This window comes from Lepidochelys kempii, chromosome 1 (genome assembly GCF_965140265.1).
Source record: "Lepidochelys kempii isolate rLepKem1 chromosome 1, rLepKem1.hap2, whole genome shotgun sequence".
Classification (NCBI taxonomy): domain Eukaryota; kingdom Metazoa; phylum Chordata; order Testudines; family Cheloniidae; genus Lepidochelys; species Lepidochelys kempii.
Window position 1 is genome coordinate 211,232,276 of NC_133256.1, and position 23,105 is coordinate 211,255,380.

The 23,105-nt window shown below is 43.6% G+C and overlaps 1 protein-coding gene across 3 annotated transcripts in view; it reads left to right on the forward strand.

Annotated features, from left to right (window-relative positions):
• Positions 1–519: 519 nt before the first annotated feature.
• KEL (Kell metallo-endopeptidase (Kell blood group)) overlaps positions 520–23,105 on the forward strand; it is a 34,637-nt gene continuing 12,051 nt past the window's right edge. Inside the window, exons 1-10 of one of the 3 annotated variants that reach the window (XM_073312597.1) lie at positions 520–870; positions 9,625–9,814; positions 11,449–11,652; positions 12,506–12,630; positions 13,569–13,715; positions 16,088–16,153; positions 18,573–18,761; positions 19,420–19,565; positions 20,010–20,136; positions 20,932–21,042. In XM_073312597.1, coding sequence (XP_073168698.1) covers positions 625–870; positions 9,625–9,814; positions 11,449–11,652; positions 12,506–12,630; positions 13,569–13,715; positions 16,088–16,153; positions 18,573–18,761; positions 19,420–19,565; positions 20,010–20,136; positions 20,932–21,042 — 1,551 coding nt within the window. In that variant the 5' untranslated portion in view covers positions 520–624. Of the gene's footprint in view, positions 1,020–9,624; positions 9,815–11,448; positions 11,653–12,505; positions 12,631–13,568; positions 13,716–16,087; positions 16,154–18,572; positions 18,783–19,419; positions 19,566–20,009; positions 20,137–20,931; positions 21,043–23,105 lie in introns of those variants that run through there. The other 2 variants (XM_073312607.1, XM_073312616.1) reach the window with 2 other exon arrangements.

Here is a 23,105-nt window from a genome sequence, read left to right on the forward strand (position 1 = left end):
CCTCTGCTCAGGTCTAACCTTTCTGTAAACTCTCACCCCCCCCAAATAGGGCCCAGCCACCCCTCTGTAACTGTCCTTCCCTGTCACTGAGCTTTAGGGGTCTTGAGGGAAGTAACCTAGACTCCCACTCCACTCATGAAACCTTCAAGGGACCACCAGCTGGTTTCTCTAAGCAGAGGAACCACGCCTCTTAAATCCTCCCAGGAACGGTCTTCAGGGAAGTGGGCTGCTGCTATTTTGTACCAAGCTGGAATGCACACAGGGTGCACCTGCCACCCTGGAATGTATACTGGGTGCAGAAGGAAGAGAATCAGAATTCCATTTCTTCTCCTGCTGGAAATAGATACTGGTGCTTTTGTAGAAGCAGCAGGAGAAGCACATCTGGATTTTTGCACCTTCTGTGGGTGGAGGAGCACCAGAATGTGCTCCTCATTATAAGTGTCATTATCTTGGAGGTTAGCAGAGGCCTCAGGGCCCAAAACAGCAGGTTCAGACAGGCAGTTAGAATATCAGAGCAGGCATGTGGAGTGGAGGGAACAGCAGGGCAGCTGGGGTAGGAAAGAAGAAGCGGTGAGTTGGCAGGGGGAAAAAATTGCATATTTGTGACCAACATGGGTTCCTGGCATGGCGGAGAGGGGGCAGGTCCACAGGGTAACTCAGACAGATAGGCTGTGGTGGAACCTTGTTCCCCCAAAGGGAAGGAGAAAGCGAAAATGCACTGACGGGGGAGGAACGGGTATCACAAGGAGAAGGTGGGCGGGGAGTTGCAGAAATGTATCCATATCTCTCTCTCTCGGCCTCTTGTTTTCTTTAAGGGTGTTTTTCAAAGCCCTTTTTCTCATCTCCTCCTCCTCCGAGCACTCAGCCAAGGTGGGAAAGAGAGACTGTCTGTGATCTGAACTGTGTTCTTTACCAGCTCTTGGGGAGGAGTAGGGCATAAACAACCTAGCAGCAGCAGCAGTAACCATACAGGGAGCAGGAGAGTCTCCACAATGAATGGCATAAGGACGCCTCAGCAGGTAGGGAAAGAGCTCTAGTCCCCTATTCATATCATTTAACACACTTGTGCTCCCTCTCTTTTCCTTCCTTTCTATGTCTCTCTTTCACTCTTATCCTGCTCTGTGCCCTAAGGGGGGTTGAACAGCTGGACTCAATCGCACTTGAGAGTTGGGGTACAAAAGCACTTGCACAGGGCCCAGCACTAGGGGTTCAGGTTCCAGCATGGGGATCTACAAAGTTTGAGTTTCAACTTTGTTTTGGATTTGCCTAATTTACACATAGATAACTCCTGGCCCTCCCTCCCTGCTGCCGGTGAGACAAGATATCAGAGTTTTCTGTCTCTATATTTATCTGTATCCCCTGCTTTGCCCACATTTGTCTCCATATCTCTGTATCAGAGTGAGTGAATTTGCAGGGGAGGCTCATTTTGCACGATTCCAGTTGGTAACTGCTGCTAGAACCACCAGCTACAATTCAGAGTCATCCGAGTGGACAGTTTTGTCTTGGAGTTGCTGTCCACAGTTAAAGATTTTAGAAAACTGGTTCCCACTGGTGGCCATTTTGAGGTTATACTGAGACCTAAGTGAACAATTTGCAACAAATAATGTATCTGATGAGGTTTTTTTTATAGTATCCACAATATGTCCACACACAAATTGCAGAATTCCAGATACACTCTTTATTCAGAATTATTTGCAATTTTTTTCAACATTTTTTTTTTAGTGTGAGCTCATTCTTCAGTTGGAAATATTTGCAAATTGAAAATCACATTGTATTGGCTAATTATATGTCATGTGGTTTTGTTTCTCTTTCCTGACTAGATGTCTTATGTAATTAATCAACATAACTGCACATTTATAATCAAATGTACATTTGCCAAGCAGTGCTAATTTGGTTAAATATATAAGATCCAAATGGAACAGAAACAATACCATATGAGTTATGTAACTAATCAACATAACATTAATTTCAAAATGTCTATTAGGTTATAATTAAAGCTGTTGAATTCAGCAAAAAGCAGAGTTCATAAGCCTTTGTTTGTATTCTAAATTGCTGTTCCATTTGTTCGTGTTCATACCCATTTTTATTTTCTGTTCAGACAAATGGGGTTTTGTTGGCATGTATATTTGGGGAATGGCTGTTTTACATACAAATACCCACATTCTCATGAGAACAAGAGTAGTTGTCATTCATTATTTCAATTTTTTATTGGCTGTTTTTATGCTTCACACTTTTCAGTCTTCCAGGCCAGGGTTCAGCAAACCATCTCTGTTCAGCAAAGCACTTTAGTCTATGCTTCACTTTCAATGTGTGCTTCAATCCCACATTTTCCAGGGATTTATGCACGTGCTTAAGTGCCTTGCTAAACAGAGATGGATTTAAGCATGTGCTAAAGTGTTTTGCTGGATTGGGGCTCCAAATCTGAGAGGATAAGGTCTTTGGTGCAAGTGCATCCACGGAAATCAGGCCCAGATTAACCAATGTGCACTGGGTGCACTTGCACAGGGCCCCCCATATCAGGTTTTGCCCAGTTGCCCCTCCACTATGATGGAGGGGTGTTGGGGCCCTCTGCACCAGGTTGCAGCACCACTCAGGTTTGGATCAGCCAGTCCTCTGTCATGATGGAGGAGGGCGCTGGGCCAAATCTGAGTGGTAGTGTGACCCTGGGTGCCAGGTCACAATGCCTGGAGCAGGGAGCCGGACAGAGCCCCGTGGGACAGAAACCGCTGCCCGGGTGGTGAGTGTGAGGCAGGCTTGTTCTCCAACCCACCCACTTCACCCACCGCTCCCTGGGACCTCCCATCTGCCATGGGACAGTATTAGGATTGTAGTGCTGAGGTGGAGGGTGCTGCTGCTTGTGGCCAGTGCTCCCGCAGCAGGGCAAGGAGGAGAGGCATTGTGCTTCCCATTGAATCGGGAGACTACATCCACCCCTGCATGTGATTACTGTGGCAAATCATGCCTCAGGCCCACTGAATAGCAAATGGTCAAAGTGAACAGTTTGTGAACAACCCAATGGCTGAAAATAATTCATTCAAGTTATTTAGAGAATACTTACAAATAATAGCTCTGATTCACCACTGCCTTGCACCTTTTGTTTCATCATTTACACCCATACTAACTGAGTGCAAATTAGATATAAAATGCTACCATTCTGCTTTGGTAGTGTTTTACACCTGCTTTGTGCTCATTTTGCACAAGTATAAATGTTAATGACAAGGGAGAACCAGGCCCAGTGAATGCATAGGCAGAAATCTGTCACAAACAGAAAAAGGGCTAAATTATTTGGAGAATTTATTTGCAACAAATAATTCTACTAGCTTTAACTGTAACAGTCTCAGTTCATGTCCTCTTAGTTTATAAATCACATGGTTGTTGTATCAACCAGACAAGGTACTAACAAGCTTCAAGAGGACTTTATTTTCAAAGTGGAAACCTTTTTACCAAGCTGCTTTTGCACCCTCTCTAGCTCTCTCCCAGCCTCTCAACTCCTCCCCCCTCCTTCCTGTTTCCTGTCCTTTCAGACTCCCAACAGCCCGTGCTCCCAATTCTAATAATTACAAACAACATCTAAACACCACATTTCCTCCTTTCTTAAGAAACTCTCTCAATTAAAATAAACATTGTTGTTCTAACCACAGGAACAAATATGAAACACGACACTATATTGTTGGCAAAAATATTACACTGAAAACACTGTAGATACTACATAAATCGTCTCTAGTCCAGACAGGAGGTCGTCTGGGTCTGACAGGCCGTCTCTCAAGCCCTGGTTCCAGTGTAATGTCTTGTGGTGTTGGTATTACGGTGAAGTCATCCACTGCAGACTGGGTGTTGGCATAATTTCCTCTTGGTGGATAGGCAGGTGCAAGATAATAAGCATTCCATACCCACCCATCAGAAAGTCAATCGGTGTAAGGTCCTTTCTTCTCCATGATTTTAAGAGGAGCTGTGAATTTATGGTCCCCTTTGCATAAAATTCTTGGTTTTCGTATTCTAACAAAGGAACTACACTCAAACTTTGGTTCCTTAGCATCTCACTGCTTGTCTGTGAAAGCCTTATACTTTGCTTGGCTCTGTTCAGCTGTTTTTCTCACATCGTCCTTGTTTGGGGCATCAGGTCTTGCCTTTAACAATCCAGCAATGTTCAGTTTAGTTTTCATCTGTTTTCCACGCAGTAACTCTGTGGGTGATCTTTGCGTTGTGGCATATCTTGTAGCCTGGTATGCTTGCAAGAAAATCAGTAGTGAAGGGTATCCACAATCGTCCTTCCAGTATAGCCGTTTGCATACTCTCTTTCAAACTTCTGTTAAACGGTTCGATTTCCCCATTGGCTTGAGGGTAATATAGGGATGACCTTCTGTGTAAAATGTTCCTCTGTGCTAGAAAAATTTCAAACTCCAGGGAAGTAAATTGACTACCATTATCTGAAACCAGTCCTTTGGGGTTACATTCCCTGCTAAAAACTGAAGAGAGGAACTTAATTACTGTATCAGAATAGATTTGCGATGTAAACACAAATGTTTACTGTTTACTCAGGCCATTTACTGAAATAGTCTATTAAAGTCATGGCATAATGGCAGTCAGTTGGAGCAGTATCAAAGGGTCCTACAATGTCAATTGCCACTTTTTCCCATGCAGATTCAGGAAGAGGAACAGGCTGTAATGGAGGGGTACATATCACTGCTGTCTTATCATGCATTTGGCAAGTGACACAGGATTTTATGAGTGCTTCAGTTTGAGAGTCCATCTGTGGCCACCAATCCAGATCCTGTAGTCATTGTTTGGTTCAGACAATTCCCTGATGTGTATCTTGTGCCAGGTGTATGAGTTTTGACTGTAATTCTTCTGGCACAAGGAGCCAGTGTGTACCTCGTAGCACACAGCCATCAAACAAAGAAAGTTCATCCCGAACTCTAAAATAAGGCAGCAAAACTGAGTAGATGATTTATGTAATTAACCTACGCACTGTAAATTCCAAATTGTGTATTTTACTCTTAAATAATCAGTTAGAAATTAGCTTCCAGTGACTATTCAAGCATTTGGGCTGACATGGCAAATTTGGCAAGAGTTGGTGTTAGTAAAACTTGAGTGCCTGAATTTTCATGGGAAGCAAATAGGATTGTGAACATGGCTGAGTCAAAGTACACCTTCCCCTTCAGACTAATATTCTTAGAAAATTGTTTCCTTGCTTTGTTCACCTCTAGATATATCTTTGCTTTAAATTCTTTCTCTTTCCTCTCCCTCCAACCACCAAGAATTTCTCCCACATTCAGCACTTCAGTATCTGAGCACTTTACAAAATTATCATTACCACAAGACAAAAGCTTCTTCCTTAGACACTCTGGGTTGTTTTTTTTCAGCGATTTCCTCTCCTCCTCTATCATCCCCGTTATTGCAGATGTGGGGAAAGATCAGCTGAAGAAACAAGTTTTATACTTTGCACTAAGAGCTGTGAGCTCTGAGCTTATTTTTCATGGGAAGTGAATTCTATCCGCTTGAGACAACTGCTGAAAAAGCTCTGCCTTCTCCTCTCCCAGGATTAATTCTCCAGACTAACATTTTCATAGTTCCTTATTAGACATCTATGGAGATGGACAAAGATCTTTTCTAGCACTGCACTAGTTGAAATTATGGGCCAAAGATTCAGCAAAAAAATTCAAAAGTAAATTGAACAGTTTTGTTTTGTTCAAAATTTTTCACATTGTTTTCAATTTTTGAAAAAAAAAGGGAAAAGAAAATTACTTTTGAAAAAATGTGTTTTGAATTTCTGGATTCCCCGCCCCCCATATCAGTTTTTACTTCTGCCCATTTTTTAAAAAGGCAAGGGGGTGTAAAAATGCGGGGGAGGGGAGTGATTTTCTCTCACTATATATACACATTTTCATACATTTCCTGTAGTGAATCATTTAAATAGAGATAGTCGGGTTTTTCCACGTATTTCTCTAACTTCTTTACCTTTCCTATCCCCCTTTTTCAGGGGAAGGAAGTTAGGAAGTAAGTAAAATTGAGAGAAACTGGGAAATTTCCAACTATTTTGAAATAAAAAATTCAAACGTTTAAAAGTTTTGGATATTTTAACATTTGTGTTTAGAAATTTTTCTAAACAAACAAGTCATCAACAATAATATATTTTTTATATATTTATTCACCAAAAAAAATGAATTAAACCCTATTTTTGGAGTCACACACACGCACACACACACACACAAGTGTATCTGCCCAGGTGTTTACTTGGCTTGGCTTGATTCTGTGTCTAACCTTAAAGACTGAAACAGAAAATTTGAATTTGGCCATTTATTCTGTGAGGAGCTCATGAAGTAAGCAGAGCTTTTGGGAGATCTGCTTTTATTGACATTGGAGCTTACCTTAGCCCTGCTGCACTGCCGAATGGACTTTTAACGGCCTGGTCAGCGGTGCTGACCAGAGCCACCAGGGTCCCTTTTCGACCAGGTGTTCTGGTCGAAAACTGGATGCCTGGCAATCCTATCTTTATTAACATATGTAACCTATAAATGACAGGGTCCATACCCCATTTGCCCATGCCCATCCCCCACCCTGGAATATCCAGTCCCCACAACATGGAGCAGCACTGGAAATGTGACCCACTCCTCAGTCTCCTGTAAACCATTCAGACTCCACACTCCTTCATGAATTGAAGCTAGTGATGGCTTGGAGGTGAAAGGCTCTCTATCCTCTTCCTCAGTCTCCTCCAACCAGACAGCCAGTTTACCCACTCACTCCTCTCTTACCTGGAAGGGGCAACCTGCACATGATAGGCTCCATATCCCATTCCTCAGTCCCCTGTAAGCTATCCAACTGTCTTGCACCCCACAGCTTCAGGCCAGATTGGAAGATGTAAAAGCTTCCATATCCCATTGCCAAAACCCTTTGAGTATCCAGACCTACCTGAGCTGAGACCAGACTGAAGCCAGAGACTATTTGAAAAATTCTGTAGATCAGTGGCACCCCTTGCCCCCTACAGTTTCCCAGAGACATTTTATCCCCTTTGGACCTAAGGTCAAGGGTAGTTAGTTTGTGTTGGGCCATGTGTATCTAGCCATGAGAGGCAGAGGAGGCATTCCCCCATTCTGTATCTTCTTCCCACAGCACTAAGGGAGGAGATCAGTGTCCTTCTGAGCAGACCCAGGACATTGTTATTTCAAAAGTTGAATGTCATTCCTTCAAACCCAACATAAAATACAGATAAGCTAAATCCAAACGCTATTATTTAGGAAATATGAAATGTTTTAGGAACATTTGTTCTTGTCATGATCTTCACAGCACAGACCCTAAAATCTCAGCTTCTTCGCATTATTCAGAATTGTGGGTTTGGAGGGAGCACTGTAAATATCCGGTTTGTTTGCTTGCTTGCTTGCTTCTTTGTTTTAATCACTGTTCTTTAAACAGAGGCATTATTTAATAAGGAACATATTAATACACTTTATGTAGGGTCTACTGTGAATTATAGATTACACAGCGAATGAAAAGTCATATCTTGCTGCTTCCTGTCTTCTTATACCACAACTTTCAGCATTTGAGGAGATATAAGTACCCTTCAAAGACCACAAGACCACAGTACTCCAGGATTTTGAACACCTTGTAATCAGGCTGCCAACCTGAAAAACAGAGAAACATATTGCAGGGGCAAGGAGGGGGCACAAGGGATAGTTTTGGAGGGAGTGAAGGAGTTGCACACAGAAGAAAAGGGTACCCACTCCTCTCTGTTCTTAAGCCATGCAAATTCTCCCTCCCTTTCCACCCCCTCCCTGAGACTGTCTTCACTTTTAGAGTAAAACCCAGTGTGTGTTACCGTCACAGTGAGGTGGAAGAAAACCATTTTTCTTCTTTTTTTGTGTTTGGTCTGGTCACTTTCTATGTTTTCTACCCTATATGTGTAGGCCCAGCTCCTGTGTATTTGATTTCCTTTCTCCTATTCCAAATCCTGCCTTAATTAGTTGGGGGCAGATTTTCAAAGGCACAGTTATGCACCCATTGAAGGCCAATGGGAACTGGGCACCTAACTGGAATGTCTGCCTTTGAAAATCCCACATTAATGATTGTGCTGCCTTTCAAGGATGTAAAATACTAGATGTGCTAAGCATTATGGCCCCAGATCCATAAAAATATTGAGGCAGGTTCCTAAATTCCATTGAAATCAATGGAAGTTAGAAGCCTCAATACCTTTGTGGATCTGGGGCTAGAACCCTGCTTTTTGCTCTTCTTCTATTCAGCTCTGTATAGGATCTTATATCATGCTCATCACTATAGTGTGTGAGCAGCTTCCAGCAGAGATAGGAGCACTTTCCAGCAGTGCATTAAGCAGCGGGACTAACGTCTGCCATGTCTGGTTAGTTCTCTTATATTCTCACATGGGGAGAAGAGTGTGTAGGAGTGTCATAAAAATAAAGGGAAGGGTAACCACCTTTCTGTATACAGTGCTATAAAATCCCTCCTGACCAGAGGCAAAACCGTTTTACCTGTAAAGGGTTAAGAAGCTAAGATAACCTCGCTGGCACCTGACCAAAATGACCAATGAGATGACAAGATACTTTCAAAGCTGGGGGGGAGGAAGAGAACAAAGGGTCTGTCTGTCTGTGTGATGCTTTTGCCAGGAACAGATCAGGAATGCAGTTTCAGAACTTCTGTTAGTTAGTAAGTAATCTAGCTAGAAATGCGATTTCCTTTTGTTTAATGACTGGCAAAATAAGCTGTGCTGAATGGAATGTATATTCCTGCTTTTGTATCTTTTTGTAACTTAAGGTTTTGCCTAGAGGGATTCTCTATGTTTTGAATCTGATTACCCTGTAAGGTATTTACCATCCTTAGTTTCTGGAGGAGTCCATTCCACGCTCTCAGATCAGCCCCTGAGAAAGCTCTGTCTCCTGCACCAATGACCTTATAGAATCATAGAATATCAGGGTTGGAAGGGACCACAGGAGGTCATCTAATCCAACCCCCTGCTCGAAGTAGGACCAATCCCCAATTTTTGCCCCAGATCCCTAAATGGCTCCCTCAAGGATTGAACTCACAACCCTGGGTTTGAGCAGGCCAATGCTCAGACTACTGAGCTATCCCTCCCCCTTCTGTTTCTATACCATCTCCACATTCCTCCTCCCCCACCTGGTTTTTCTGTTATCTTTTCTCTGCTTTTATTATGATTATTGTTTATTATTAATCATGTTTATGGCAGTAGTGCCCAAGGCCTAGATACAAACACAAAGCAGCTGCTGGTCCCAGCCCAAAAGAGCTTACAGTCTGAACAGACCAGAGAGACACAGGGTTGGGGCAAGGGGGTAAAACACAAGCAGAATGAACAATGGGATGGCAGCATGTTAGTGCCATGATTTTGGGGGAGGATTTGGGGAGTCAGCTAAATGGAAAGAAAGGGAAGGATCGCTGCAGTTGGTGAGGAAGAGGTGCAGAAACTGCTGTTGAGGGTTCTGCAAGGCATGGATAGAAGCAACTGGGGAACTGGTACAATTAGTAATGTCTCTGGTTACCACCCCTCCTGTGTCAATACTAGTTGAACAGGTGGAGCTAGGAGGGCATGTGACCTGGTGTGACTTTAATAGGAATGTTTCTCTCTTCATCTCCTCTCTTTTCCTCACTCCCCCTTTTCAGGCCTGTGAGGAGGATCCGAGAGAGGCTTCAAAGAAAGGAAGATGGCTCCGGGGGAAGAGCCTGCTCCTGTGTGCTCTCATGCTCAGCACTGTCCTTGGGTTTGCATTGCTTCTTGCCTACACCATCCTGACCGGTGGCCTGGGTACAAGACATGACAGTCCTTCTCCTTTCCCTCACACCCGACCCACCAGTGAGACCCCTTCCTCTCTCCTCTCCCTTCATTGCCTTTTGGGCTGAGCATCTATGCTAGGTCCAGGCCCTGGATGATTCCTAAATCTTAGGAAAACAAATGTCTGAAGTAAATAAATTGTAATAAAGAGATATTGCCCTACCCCTCTCCAAGCCCTCCCTGCCATGTGAAGGCCTCCTCACTCCCAAGCTCCCACACTTCCCAACCTAGTGTGGCCTGGCCCAGCTTCCATGAAGAGCAGCATTGCACCTTCTAAAAGCTATTGTATTACAGTACTCTCATCCCCTCTCTCTTACCCACAGCTTCTGTATCCCTGAGCAGTATTGGTCTGTCTGTAGGTGACCCAGCAGAAATAGGGATAAGTCTGGAATTTGGGGCTGGGGCTTGGAATTGCCCTTCCTTTCCATCCCTGAATTCATAGGCCCGTCTTAGTTTTCACAGATCCAACCAATGGAATCCTTGTACTAATAAGACAATTAGAGAGTTCCTGTCAGTGGCAGAGCTGGAAATAGAGCCCAGGAATCCAGATCCACAAGCAGTCCACTTTTCTAACCACTAGACAGATCTCTGCTATAAAGGATCTATAAATATGAAGAGGCCAAGTCATACATATCCTGTTCCCCAGTTTACTTATTTTCCCCTTAGCTGGCATTTCCTTTTAACTCCTCTCCTATCCTTTCCCCATTTGTGAGGGCTGGGGATACCCTCACTATAGACCCCTAGAAGGCTGCATTATTTCAAATCTCCCACCTTTTCCCACGTACATCATACCAACCAGCGATGGTCTGAGCCCTACTTGTATATTATACAGAATTTGTTTAGGTCAGTTTCCTATGTCTCAGACAATGGCCCTTCCACCCTTCACCTTGAGACATTATGCTGCAGCCTATGGCCTTGTCTAGACACAAACATCCAAGGGTTTAACTAAAGATGTATTATTATTTTGACTGAAGAGTAGCTTATTTCAGCGAAGAACTGACTTAACTGGAAACCAACATAAACCACTCTTAAAACAAAATAAGAGTGTCTACCCAGGAGTTTACACAGGCTTAATTAAATCAGTTTTTAAATCAACATAAGTTGGACTGGTACAACTTTCCTCTGTAGAAAAGGTCTGACAGATTTCACTTTTGGGAAATGCTTCCTGATATATCATTGTTCAGGTTTCTCTCTTTTCCCCTAGCTATGCCCTTCTCTTCCTCTCTGGTGTTTACACCCTTCCTAACCTTGTAGTGGTTATCATGTTCCCTTGGGGTCATTACTTGGCCAAACACCCACTGACACAGTGAATGTGGTAAGAAGATGGAAATAGGAGAAGTTCGCTGATAATCAGCTTTGTGGCCGCTTGGGTTGTGCCAAGATGGGACCTCCTCCCTGGGGTGACCCTACAGCCTTTATTTTAATGGCTTCCCTTAATTGGTACTTATTGTCATCCATCCACAAAGTCAGACATAGGATAACACTTTATCCTCTGTTCAGCAATCGTTTTTCAAAGAATCCAACACTGTGCCAAAAGCATAGGATTTTTACCACAAATAAAACTTCAAAATAACCTCTTTCCTATATTTTCATACAGTTGTCCTGAATTTCCTTCACCCTGCTAATGATGGCTCCTGTCTTTGCTTCTTGCCCAGAACCTTGTGACACGGAGGAATGTCTCATGCTCCTGGCCAGACTCCTGGAGGTGAGAAATGCCACCATAGACCCCTGTGAGGATTTTTATGGCTATGCCTGTGGCAACTGGGAAGCCAACCACTTGCGCACGGAGACTATGGAGTCATCAAATGTGTTTGATGTCCTGCTGGAAGAAAACCAGCTGATCCTGAAGAGGCTCTTAGGTAGGGAGGGGAGATGGATGGTGTATGTACTGCCAGCATCCTCTTCAGTCAGAGATGTGATTACTGACATACAACAGTGCAGCCATTCCCAACAGGGACGAAACCCAACCCGTCACCTCTCTGTCACTGCAACCACAAGCATGAGCCCCAGCATGCACCAGTATGGGACCGCACCGCTGGGAATAACACCATCCCCGTCACCACAACCACCAACATGCATCACTACAACCTTCCCCAGAAAATGATCAAACAATTTCAGTCACCATAGACACAGTGACAACCACATGGTCTCTCACTACAGCCCCTTAAACTCCAAATCATTTTCCTGACATCTCACACCACCACTGTTGAAGTAGCCATGCCAATCAGGCAGCAATACAACCAACTGTGCATTGACACACAACCACCCCCATGTTATCTCCCTGTCATTGCCACCAGAGCTATAACCATCCTAGATGGGAACATAAAGCTCTCTTGGGATTCTCCAGTGCTGACTTGTGACTGTATCCCTCTGTCTCGTAGAGTTCGGATGTGATCATGTCTCTCATTACTCTCTTGGCCCCTAGAAACTATAGCAGAAACCTCCTTGCTTACAGCTGAAGCTACTGCTTTGGTTTAGGTGATTGTGAGTTGTACTTTTTAGTGTGGAAAATCCAGATTTGATCTGCACTGGTGGCCATGGCGTTTCTCTATGCAGCTCCAGTATGCTGTATTTTGTCATGGCTTATCAAACAAGCTGTAGTTCCTGCTTCAGGATGCACATTACCTCTTACCCACCCCACCTCCTCACCTGATGCGGCTTCTTGCTCTTTAATTTTTGGCTTGTTAGCGTTGTGTGCTTTCCTTTTCTCAGAGGTTCCACAGCTCAGGGTTGAAGGCTCAGCCAAGGGAAAAGCCATCCAGTTCTACCACTCCTGCATGGATACCCAACAGATAGAAGCAGAAGGGGCTCAGCCCTTGAAGGAGCTCATAAATCAGGTGATCATTGTTCACACTATATTATTTCTGAGCATACGTATACCCTTACACTTCAGAAAAGAGTTCTACCAGGAAAAAGGATAGAAAACAATAGGGGGAAAGGTAATCTGCTTCATTATTTGCTCCTTCATTATTGCACTTGCTAGCACCAGGTCATTGGCGACTCAGGTGTCAGTGATGGCAAGTTGGTGGCTTCTGCCCATAGAATGAGTATAATTTGTAAATGAGGAGTCATAGCCTAATTTATAACTGACGAGACTCCATGGCACAAACAGCATTTCCCTAATAGATATGATGGGCCCAACGCTCATACTTGGCTGCCTGATTTCAGGCCCTGACTATGTATTTATTACCTTAATGTCCGTTCAGGCTAGTGCAGCCTTGCAGTTTCAGAATTCCTCCCATCCTGAAGGCAGGGATATTTTTCTTAACAGAAACTCAGTGTAATTCAGTAAGATCCAGCCTGCAGGATAGGAAACTCCCTGCAAAAAACAGATGGAATTTTGGGGCCCAATGAATGTACGATCTGATTTAAGCACCTAAATCCCCAAGTATGAAAAATGAGCCCTAACTGCCCTGCTTGAGGGTCACAGTGAAGTGTAGACACTTTCCTTTCATCCCCCTCTACCTTCTTAAGTCACCTGTGGCCATCATGTGGCTTTCTCTCATCCTCTTGCCCTCCCCTGCCCTGTATGGCAATTTTATGTCATTCCATAAAGATAAAGTGACAGGGTCACTTTAGGGTCACAGAGTGAGTGTGAAGATTTTCATGGGTTCTTCCCTTTCTTCTTCATTATTTATACTGATCCTGAACCTTGGCTGTCATATTCATCATGTTCCATGGGGTGGAATTTGGAAATCAGTATCCAGCAGCTGTTCTTGCTTCTCTTTCCACCAATGGTGATCAGTAAGTTCTCTGTTTGTCACTCTTTCCTCAGGTTGGTGGCTGGAACTTCACAGGCCCCGGGAAACAAACCGATTTTAACCAGACCCTGCAAACACTCATGGGCAAATACAACACTTTCCCCTTCTTCAGAGTATATGTGGGACCCAGCTCTTCTGACCCCAGCACCAATATTATCCAGGTGAGAGGATCAGCAGGAGATGGCAGTCGGAAAGGACAGAGTCAGAGCAGTACCTATTGGCCTTTAGGATCAAACAACTGCTTAAGCTACTGCGAGTGGAAACTGGACATATCTTACGAGTATTATAAACACATTAGCTCCATAAAAAGATCTCTGCAAATCTATGCAATTAAAACAAACAAGAAGAACTGTTTTGCCATGCAGAGTGTAATTAAGCCGTGGAACTCACTGCTGCAGGATATCATTGATGCTATTAGATCATTGAGACTAGAAGAGGATTAGGAACTTTCATGAACTGAACCAACACCAGCAGTAACACTATGTAAGGGACAAATTGTTTTGGTCATCAATCCTCATGAGCTGGGAGGCCAAGGAGTCCTCCTTGCTCCAGTTGTATAATATTACATAATAAGGTATGCTGTGGATATTTTAAAGCCTTTGTCTGTCAGAGACTGGAGACCAGATACTATTTTGTACCAGTTCATTTTCTTACATTTTCCACTAATTTCTTAATTTTGTAATTACTTTTTTAAAAACAACAACCTTTATCATTCATTTCTGGAAATTGAGCATATGGGGAGTGGGTTAGGGTGAGCACATGCAGATAAAGTTATTTCCCTTTCTCCCACCCTTTATCTGCCCTTGTCTAGTTATATAGTAAGCTGTCTTAGAAGGGACTGGCTCTTGTTATGTGCATAGCACAATGGGGCCCTGGTCTCAGATGGGTCTCTTGGCATCACTTATATAAACAAGTTATGAATTTTTATTTATTATATGTAATAATAATTAGGGCTGTCAAGTGATGAAAAAAAGTAATGATTAATTGCATTAATTGCACAATTAATTTCACTGTTAAACAATAGAATACTATTTATATAAATATTTTTGGATATTTTCCACATTTTCAAATATATTGATTTCAATTACAACACAGAAAAGGTGTACACTGCTCACTTTATATTTTTTATTATAAATATTTGCACTGTAAAAACAGTATGTTTCAATTCACTTAATACAAGTACTGTAGTGCAGTCTCTATCATGAAAGTTAAACCTACAAATGTAGAATTTGATGTACAAAAATAACTGCATTCAAAAATAAAAAACAACAATGTAAAACTTTAGAGCCTACAAGCCCACTTAGTTCTACTTCTTGTTCAGCCAATCACTCAGACAAACATGTTTGTTTACATTTGTAGGAGATAATTCTTGTTTACAATGTCACCTGAAAGTGAGAGCAGAGGTTTGAAGGGCACTAATGTAGCCAGTGTTGCAAGATATTTATGTGCCAGATGTGCTAAAGATTCATATGTCCCTTCATACTTTAGCTTCAACCACACTATTCCAGAAGACATGCGTCCATGCTGATGAGTTCTGCTCAATAACAATCCAACGCAGTGCAGACTAACGGATGTTCGTTTTCATCAGCTGAGTCAGATGCTACCAGCAGAAGGTTGATTTTCTTTTTTGGTGGTTTGGGTTCTGTCGTTTTTGCATCGAAGTGTTGCTCTTAAGACTTTTGAAAGCATGCTCCACACTTAATCCCTCTCCAATTTTTGGAAGGCACTTCAGATTCTTAAACCTTGGGTCGAGTGCTGTAGCCATCTTTAGAAATCTCACATTGGTACCTTCTTTGCATTTTGTCAAATCTGCAGTGAAAATGATCTTAAAAACGAAAAACATGCTGGGTCATCATCCGAAACTGCTCTAACATGAACTATATGACAGAATGCTGGTAAAAAACACAGAGCAGGAGACGTACAATTCTCCCACAAGCAGTTCAGTCACAAATTTAATTAACACATTATTTTTTTAATGAGCATCATCAGCATGGAAGCATGTTGTTTGGAAAGGTGGCCAAAGCATGAAGGGGCATACAAATGTTTAGCATATCTGGCATGTAACTACCATGGAATGCCGGCTACAAGAGTGCCATGCAAACATCTGTTCCCACTTTTAGGTGACATTGTAAATAGGAAGCGGGCAGCATTATCTCCTGTAAATGTAAACAAACTTATTTCTCTTAGCGATTGGCTGAAGAAGTAGTACTGAATAGATTTTTAGGCTCTAAAGTTTTACATTGTTTTGTTTTTGATTGCAGTTATGTAACAAAAAAAATTACATTTGTAAGATGCGCTTTCACAATAAAGAGATTGCACTACAGTACTTGTATAAGGTGAACTTAAAAATACTATTTCTTTTATTTATCATTTTTACAGTGCAAATATTTGTCTCAATAAAATCAGTTTATGACAATCGTAAGCTGCTTGCAGACAAATTTCTTGAACAGATAAAGAAACAAAAGTCATTGAATACATTATCTCTAGTGTTTCTGGTATTAACTAAGTGTTTTTCCTTCATTTCGTTCCTCAGATTGACCATCCGGAGTTTGAGATGCCACCAGAGAGTGACTACAATGAAAAAGCAAATTATCCCGAGGTACCATATCAGAGGCTGGGGCAAGGCAAAAAATGCCTACTGGGTTAAGGGATCTACTTTGAAATGTCCCCTGATTTGGAATGGTTTGTGAGTGGTGATCACATGGGCTCAGTGTCGGATGAGATCATGGGGCTATTCTAGGGCTTGTCAACACTAGGACAGGATGGGGGTGTTTTGGAACATTTTTAGCTAACAGGTTTTTAAGTCGTGGTGTAGGAAGGGCATGTTGAAGTTTTTTAATGTGTTAGCTTGTCAAAGGGAACATGGCTTACAAAAAACTTGTCCTGATTATACTAGGACTTTATAAGCTGTTAGCTAAAATGTAACGCATTTCATCCTAGCGTGGATGAGAGCCCTTGGAATCAATCACCTTTGAATTCAGTCCAGAAAATCCAATTCCGTTTAATCATTTCATCTTCTTCATCTTCCTGAACTGGATCAGCTGAATTGACTGCAATTTACTGAGTGTGGGTCTTTCAGAGATCTTAAATACCAAAGTTCTGTCTTCCCACTGTGGATATTTAAGATCCCCTGATAATCCAAGTAGAAACAGGAGTCTGGTCTGCTATCTCTGTCCAAAATTTCCATTCTGTTTGACTCACTGTCTGGAGTGGCTAACAACTGTGAGTGCCAGTCTCAGGGCAGACTGTCAGAAAACAGGGCAGACACCCCAAACTGGTGGTGTATTCTATAATTAGATTTCACCAAACCAGTAACAAATGTGCACTCCTGGATCACTACATCAGCCTTACCATGGAGTCATAGCCTCTCCAGCCTATCTTGCCACCCAGACAAACTGGATTTTATGATAAAAGGTTGTATAATCCAATAATCACATCACATTAGGTTACTCCCAATCCCAAAGGATCAGTCACTTACCCCAGATCAACTCTGGATCTCACATCAAAGACAATGCTGGCAGCCAATTCTCTAGTAAACTAACTAAAGATTTATTAGATAAGAAAAGAAATGAGAATTAATGAGAGGTTAAAGCAGGCAAAATACATTAATAGGTGAGTCAAAGTTTGTAAGTCCAAAATGATAGCAGCTGATATAATAAACTTCTAGTTGCCCAAAAGTCTTTTCAGGGAACACAGATGTTTCTGGGGATCTCCACATTGGACTTTTACAGGGAAGATACCAAACATGAACAGTCAGAGGTGACAATTATTCCTTTGACTCAGTATTTATAGTTTCTGCTCACAGAAGACAATCTGAAGAGAGTCTTCAACCACATGGGCCAGTAAATTTCCATTGTCAAATACAATGGCCCTTGCTTTGAAGTTAGCACTCTTCTTCATTTAAAGAAAAGGAGTACTTGTGGCACCTTAGAGACTAACCAATTTATTTGAGCATGAGCTTTCGTGAGCTACAGCTCACTTCATCCGATGAAGTGAGCTGTAGCTCACGAAAGCTCATGCTCAAATAAATTGGTTAGTCTCTAAGGTGCCACAAGTACTCCTTTTCTTTTTGCGAATACAGACTAACACGGCTGTTACTCTGAAACCTGTCCTTCTTCATTTAGATTTCCAAGGCTCCAATCACTTTTAATGGGTAATTTAGTTACAGGGATATATACAATGTAAGAGGTAATGTAATAGCAAACAATCCTTCATTAGTTTTCATGAAGTTTACACATCAAGTACACCCTCATTTTAACACAAACACCTTTGATCTAGGGTTATCTAGTTACAGGGATATACATAATGTAATGTGATAGCAATCAACAGGTTATAGATAAGCAAAGACAGTACCATTAACAGTTCTTTTGTGTGTTCACAAATGAATTGGCCTGATTACACTCCAATACCTTTGGAGAGGAAGGATAGCTTGGTGGTTTGAGCATTAGCCTGCTAAACACAGGGTTGTGAGTTCAATCCTTGAGGGGGCCATTTAGGGATCTGGGGCAAAAGTTGGGGATTGGTCCTGCTTTGAGCAGGGGGTTGGACTAGATGACCTCCTGAGGTCCCTTCTAACCCTGATATTCTATGACACTCTTTTGATTTCTATTAGCATATGGATGAATTAGCTACAGCCCCGTCCTGAGCTGGCACCAAAGAAAACAGTACCACACTGTTCACTGTTGTTCACTTCTGCTTCATGCAATTAAACAGCTGCCTCCTCTCACCCAAAAGTAGCTGCATTTCAGTGCTAAAATTATCCCTATATTTAAACCATTTATAAAGTGTAAGGGAACTATAAGCTATTATTTCTCACTGATAATTCAGTTTTGTTCACAGGTCCAACAGCCCTACTCAGCAAACCTTGCTCCAGGCAGATACACAGGAACATTGGGATGAAAGGGGTGGTTTGTGGTGATGAGATGGTGGGGAGCAACTCCTGAAAGATTGAGGGTTGGGTGGGATGGCTCAGATCCCAATTCAAAGCTCTTCTACTGGTGATGGGTTTTAAATCACAGGTTGTCCGTGTGTATTTCTCATACCTGATGAAGCTGGGGACATTGTTGGGAGGGCCACAGAATGTTACCTCCACCGTCATCTCCTTCGCCTTGTCCTTCATCTCCAACCTCCAGAAGGAGGTCACCCCACTGCAGGAACGGCAGGAGAGAAGGATGCTCTTCTATCACACCACTATCAGAGAGCTGCAGGTGTGTGTCTTGAACTTCCAGGTGAGAGAGGATGTGTGGCACCCCTTGAAGGAGCCTGGCAAAAATTGCCACTCTCCTGCCTCCTAGAGTCTCCTCTGTCACTGAACTGTCAGTTACAGACTAACACGGCTACCACTCTGAATCAGTAAAAACAATGAGGAGTCCTTGTGGCACCTTAGAGACTAACACATTTATTTGGGCATAAGCTTTTGTGGGCTAGAACTCACTTCACCAAATGCATGGAGTGAGAAATACAGTAGGCAGGTATAAAGATCCATCTTTTCATGTGCTGTATCTTTATACCTGCCTGCTGTATTTCTCACTCCATGCATCTGATGAAGTGGGTTCTAACCCACAAAAGCTTATGCCCAAATAAATTTGTTAGTCTTTAAGGTGCCACAAGGACTCTTCGTTGTTTGAGCTATCAGTGCATCCCCAATCTGCTGAGGTTGTTCTTTGCTGGTTCCAGGGTGAGACTTCCATTCTTCACCCTTTCAGTCCTGGTAACTCCTCTCCCTGCACTGTCACTGCCCCTGAATCTCACTCTGGTGAGATTGGTACCACAAGGGGGCAGACACACATTCCTATTTTCCCCATTCAGTCCTGGGGATAGGCAGGGAAGTCACATTTCAGCATTTCTGTTTGGCTTTACCTTTAGGAAAAGGCACCCACAATCGATTGGCTGTCATGCCTCCAGGCAGCCTTCCATCCTGTGCAGCTGAACATCTCCCAGCCAATCGCAGTGCACGACATGGATTATTTGAAAGGCATGTCACGGCTGATTGAAAAATGGCAGAAGGGGAGGTAGGAGCTGATGTCTGATACCGTAGCCATTGTGCCTTGAGGAGGTGGTGATAGCTTCAGGTGTTAAACTAACCATGAATGGACTTAGTCAGTGTTCAGATGGGAGATGGCCAAGGAAACACTAAGGCACTGCAGGAGGATGACCCAGCAGGGGCTGTTCCCACTTGTAGTCATTAAAGATCCTATGGCACTTTCTGCAAACTTTGACCTGTTTCCTGGCCCAGTTCCAGCTCAGGCAATTATATTCTGCCAAACTAAATTCTTCCTGCAGTTCCAGGCAGAGGTATTGTTAATCATTCCTTGTCTTCGCTGTTAAATGGTATTGCTATTTGAAGTTAAACAGCTGCCACAGTTTACCCAAGATATGAGTGCATTTGGTGCTGGCTGAAGTGTTCCTTATCTATTAATCCCTATAAATGTGCTGCTTTGTGTCTTTTCCCCCAGGGTCCTACAGATCTATATGATCCTCTGCCTGGTTGGAAATCTTTCCCCAGCCCTTGACAGCCGGTTCCAAGATGCACGCAGGGAGCTGTTTGAAAAGCTGCATGGAAAGACAGGGGAATCTGGGATGGTGAGTCAGCTTCCCTTCAGTTCCCCCAACCCCCAAGGGAGCTCTATAGATGCTCTGCTCCCATGGCCACCCCCACTGGCTGCTGCCCCCGATCTCTAGTCATAGAATCATAGAATATTACGGTTGGAAGGGACCTCAGGAGGTCATCTGGTCCAACCCCCGGCTCAAAGCAGGACCAATTCCCAACTAAATCACCCCAGCAAGGGCTTTGTCAAGTCTGACCTTAAAAACCTCTAAGGAAGGAGATTCCATCACCTCCCTAGGTAACGCATTCCAGTGTTTCACCATCCTCCTAGTGAAAAAGTTTTTCCTAATATCCAACCTAAATGAAGTAGAGTTTCTCATGTTGGAGGGACAGAGTGGAAGGACATGCTGACCGTGATAGCAGTATTACTTCCTATTTCCCAGCACTTTCCCCTAGTGATGATGCCATCAAGGAAGCCAGCCCTGTACCTACCGCACCCATGGAGTCCAATCCACATTAAGAGGCTTCCACAAGGACAGGGGTTGGAGAACAACATATAGATGGGCAGGTTTCCCTTTTCTGTCCCTTCCAGCCAGGATATGAGTCCCCTCCACTTGTGGAAGTGAAGAGGGTGAACCAGCCTTGAGTTTTATGGTCATGTTTTCTGAAGTGCTCAAAGCCTTTTAGGGTTGATAAAAATCTAATTAAAATAAATTAAATTCTTGATTTGCTATGATCATTACTACACATGTACACATTTCTCTGTCCCTCTCTTTCTGTGTGTTGTTCTGCCTTCCTCCTTTCTCTCTCTGTCTCTCCCTGCCCCCCAGGTACTGGCCCATCGCTGGAGGAAATGCCTGAGGGACACCAGCACTTTCTTTGAGCCTGTCCTTGCGGAGATGATTGTGCAAGAGATTTTCCCTCAAGAGACAAAGGAACTCGTAGGTATTCTTCTTCCCCCACCCAAACACAAACTCAGCTTCATTTGCTTCTCCTCTTTCCATTCTTAGCTGATACACTGTCAGGGTCTTGTCACTTCCTTATTCCTTACAAATGTCCCATCATTCTTTGGGAGTGAGGTAGGTTATGGGATCAATATACTTATTGCTAAAATAGTGAGTACTAGGACCTCCGTCCTTATCCTCATCCCTTCAGTAACAAAGCAGAGAGTGGGGCCCCCAGTACTCATGTGTGATCCTACACTAACAAACCACTGTGTGCAGCCCCAGCACTCATACAGGACCCTACAATAACAGGCCAGTGCATGCAGCCCCAGAACTCATACACAACCTACAGTAACAAACCAGTTCAGCTCTAATGTTCATGAGTATCCCTACAATAACAAACTAGTGCATGTAGCTCACGAAAGCTTATGCTCAAAAAAATGTGTTAGTCTCTAAGGTGCCACAAGTCTGCCTGTTCTTTTTGCGGATACAGACTAACACGGCTGCTACTCTGAAACCTGTCAGTACTTTCATGTGAGCCTACAATAACAAACCAGTGCATACATTTCTAATGTTCATGAGTAACAATACAATGACAACCAGTATGAACATCATTTATGAACAACCCTAGAACAGTAAGTGCAGTTCCAGCCATCTCATGATAACAAACTAGCATAGATTACCCAGTGCTTGTGAGCAATCCTATATTAACAAACCAAAATGCCAGGGCTTCTGAATGGTTCAGTAATAACAAACAAGTCTGCATACCCTGGGGAAGGGGAACCTTTTTGCTAAGGGATCAGATTTCCATTTCCATTTCCAAGTGTAATGGGGCGGGACTCACCCCTGCAGCACCTCCTGCTGGTCATCCAGGGAATTAGCATTTCCAGCCTCCAGAGCACCTTCTGCAGGCTGGTGTCCCGCTTGCCACTGGGCCCAAGTCCCTCCTCAATCCTGGTGCCCCTTTCAGGCCAGGGTACTGCCCCCTGGCAGTATCCCCACAGATCTGGGTCTCCCCTCCCCAAGGAACCCCCACCCTCTATCCCCACCTCACTCTATGGCCACTGCCAGTCATCAACTAGCCCCCATTCCCTGGGGCAGACTGCAGTGTAAGTGCCACTCATCATCAGCAAGGGGGGTTTGGACCTGCCGCCTCTGCCTACCCTTGGGCTGCCCTCTACAACCCCAGTACCTTTCTTTAGCCTTTAACAAGGCCTGCAACCTGGGGGGTTTCCAGGCCAAAGCTCCCCAGCTCCTTTGGCCTTCCCCCAGCCCTGGTACACTGCTTAGCTCCTAGCAGCCAAGCCCATCCCTCTCCACATCTAGAGAGAGAGAGAGTGTTTGCTCCTGGCCCACTGCCCTCTTATAAGGGCCAGCTCGGCCCTGATTGGGGCATGGCTGTGTCTGTGGCTGGTTCCCCAATCAGCCGAGGCTTGCTGCTTTTCCTAGCAGCAGACCTCTCGGCCACCTCAGCCCTCTCCCAGGGATGATTTCAAGCCCTTCAGGGCAGTAGCAGGTGGCCACCCCACTACACCAAAGTTATTGGCACAAGCACTGAATTTATAAAGGGTTTGCAATGTATGGAAAATGCCATGAAAAAATAACCCAGGGACATGGGACAATGAGAGACTGAGACCTGAAGAGGAAAGAGCAATGAAGAAGCAGAGAAGAGAAAGAGGGAAGAAGGACACAGGAGAGCATGTCAAAGTACAGCACTCAGCACCTTGTAAGGGCAGCAGTGAAGTGAATTTGCTGGGCTTCCTCCAGGGCAGAATATAGGTTCCACTGTGGGAGAAGTGTATGTGTGTGTGTACATGCTTGTAGCGAAGCCCTGAACGGACTGATTGAATCCCCCTCAGATACCACCAGCAAAGAGGAGGGTCAGATTGTGTAATAGAGGGAGTTGGAACTAAATGCATTCTGAATTTTCCTTTAATTCAAGCAAAGGGAAAGTAGTCTAGAATAGATCCCATCCCATGTTAGGAGAGCAGAAGTCTAGAACTGAATGAACAAGGGATTGTGTTTTCCTCTCACCTAAGCAGAGGTAAGGGGGAGATGAG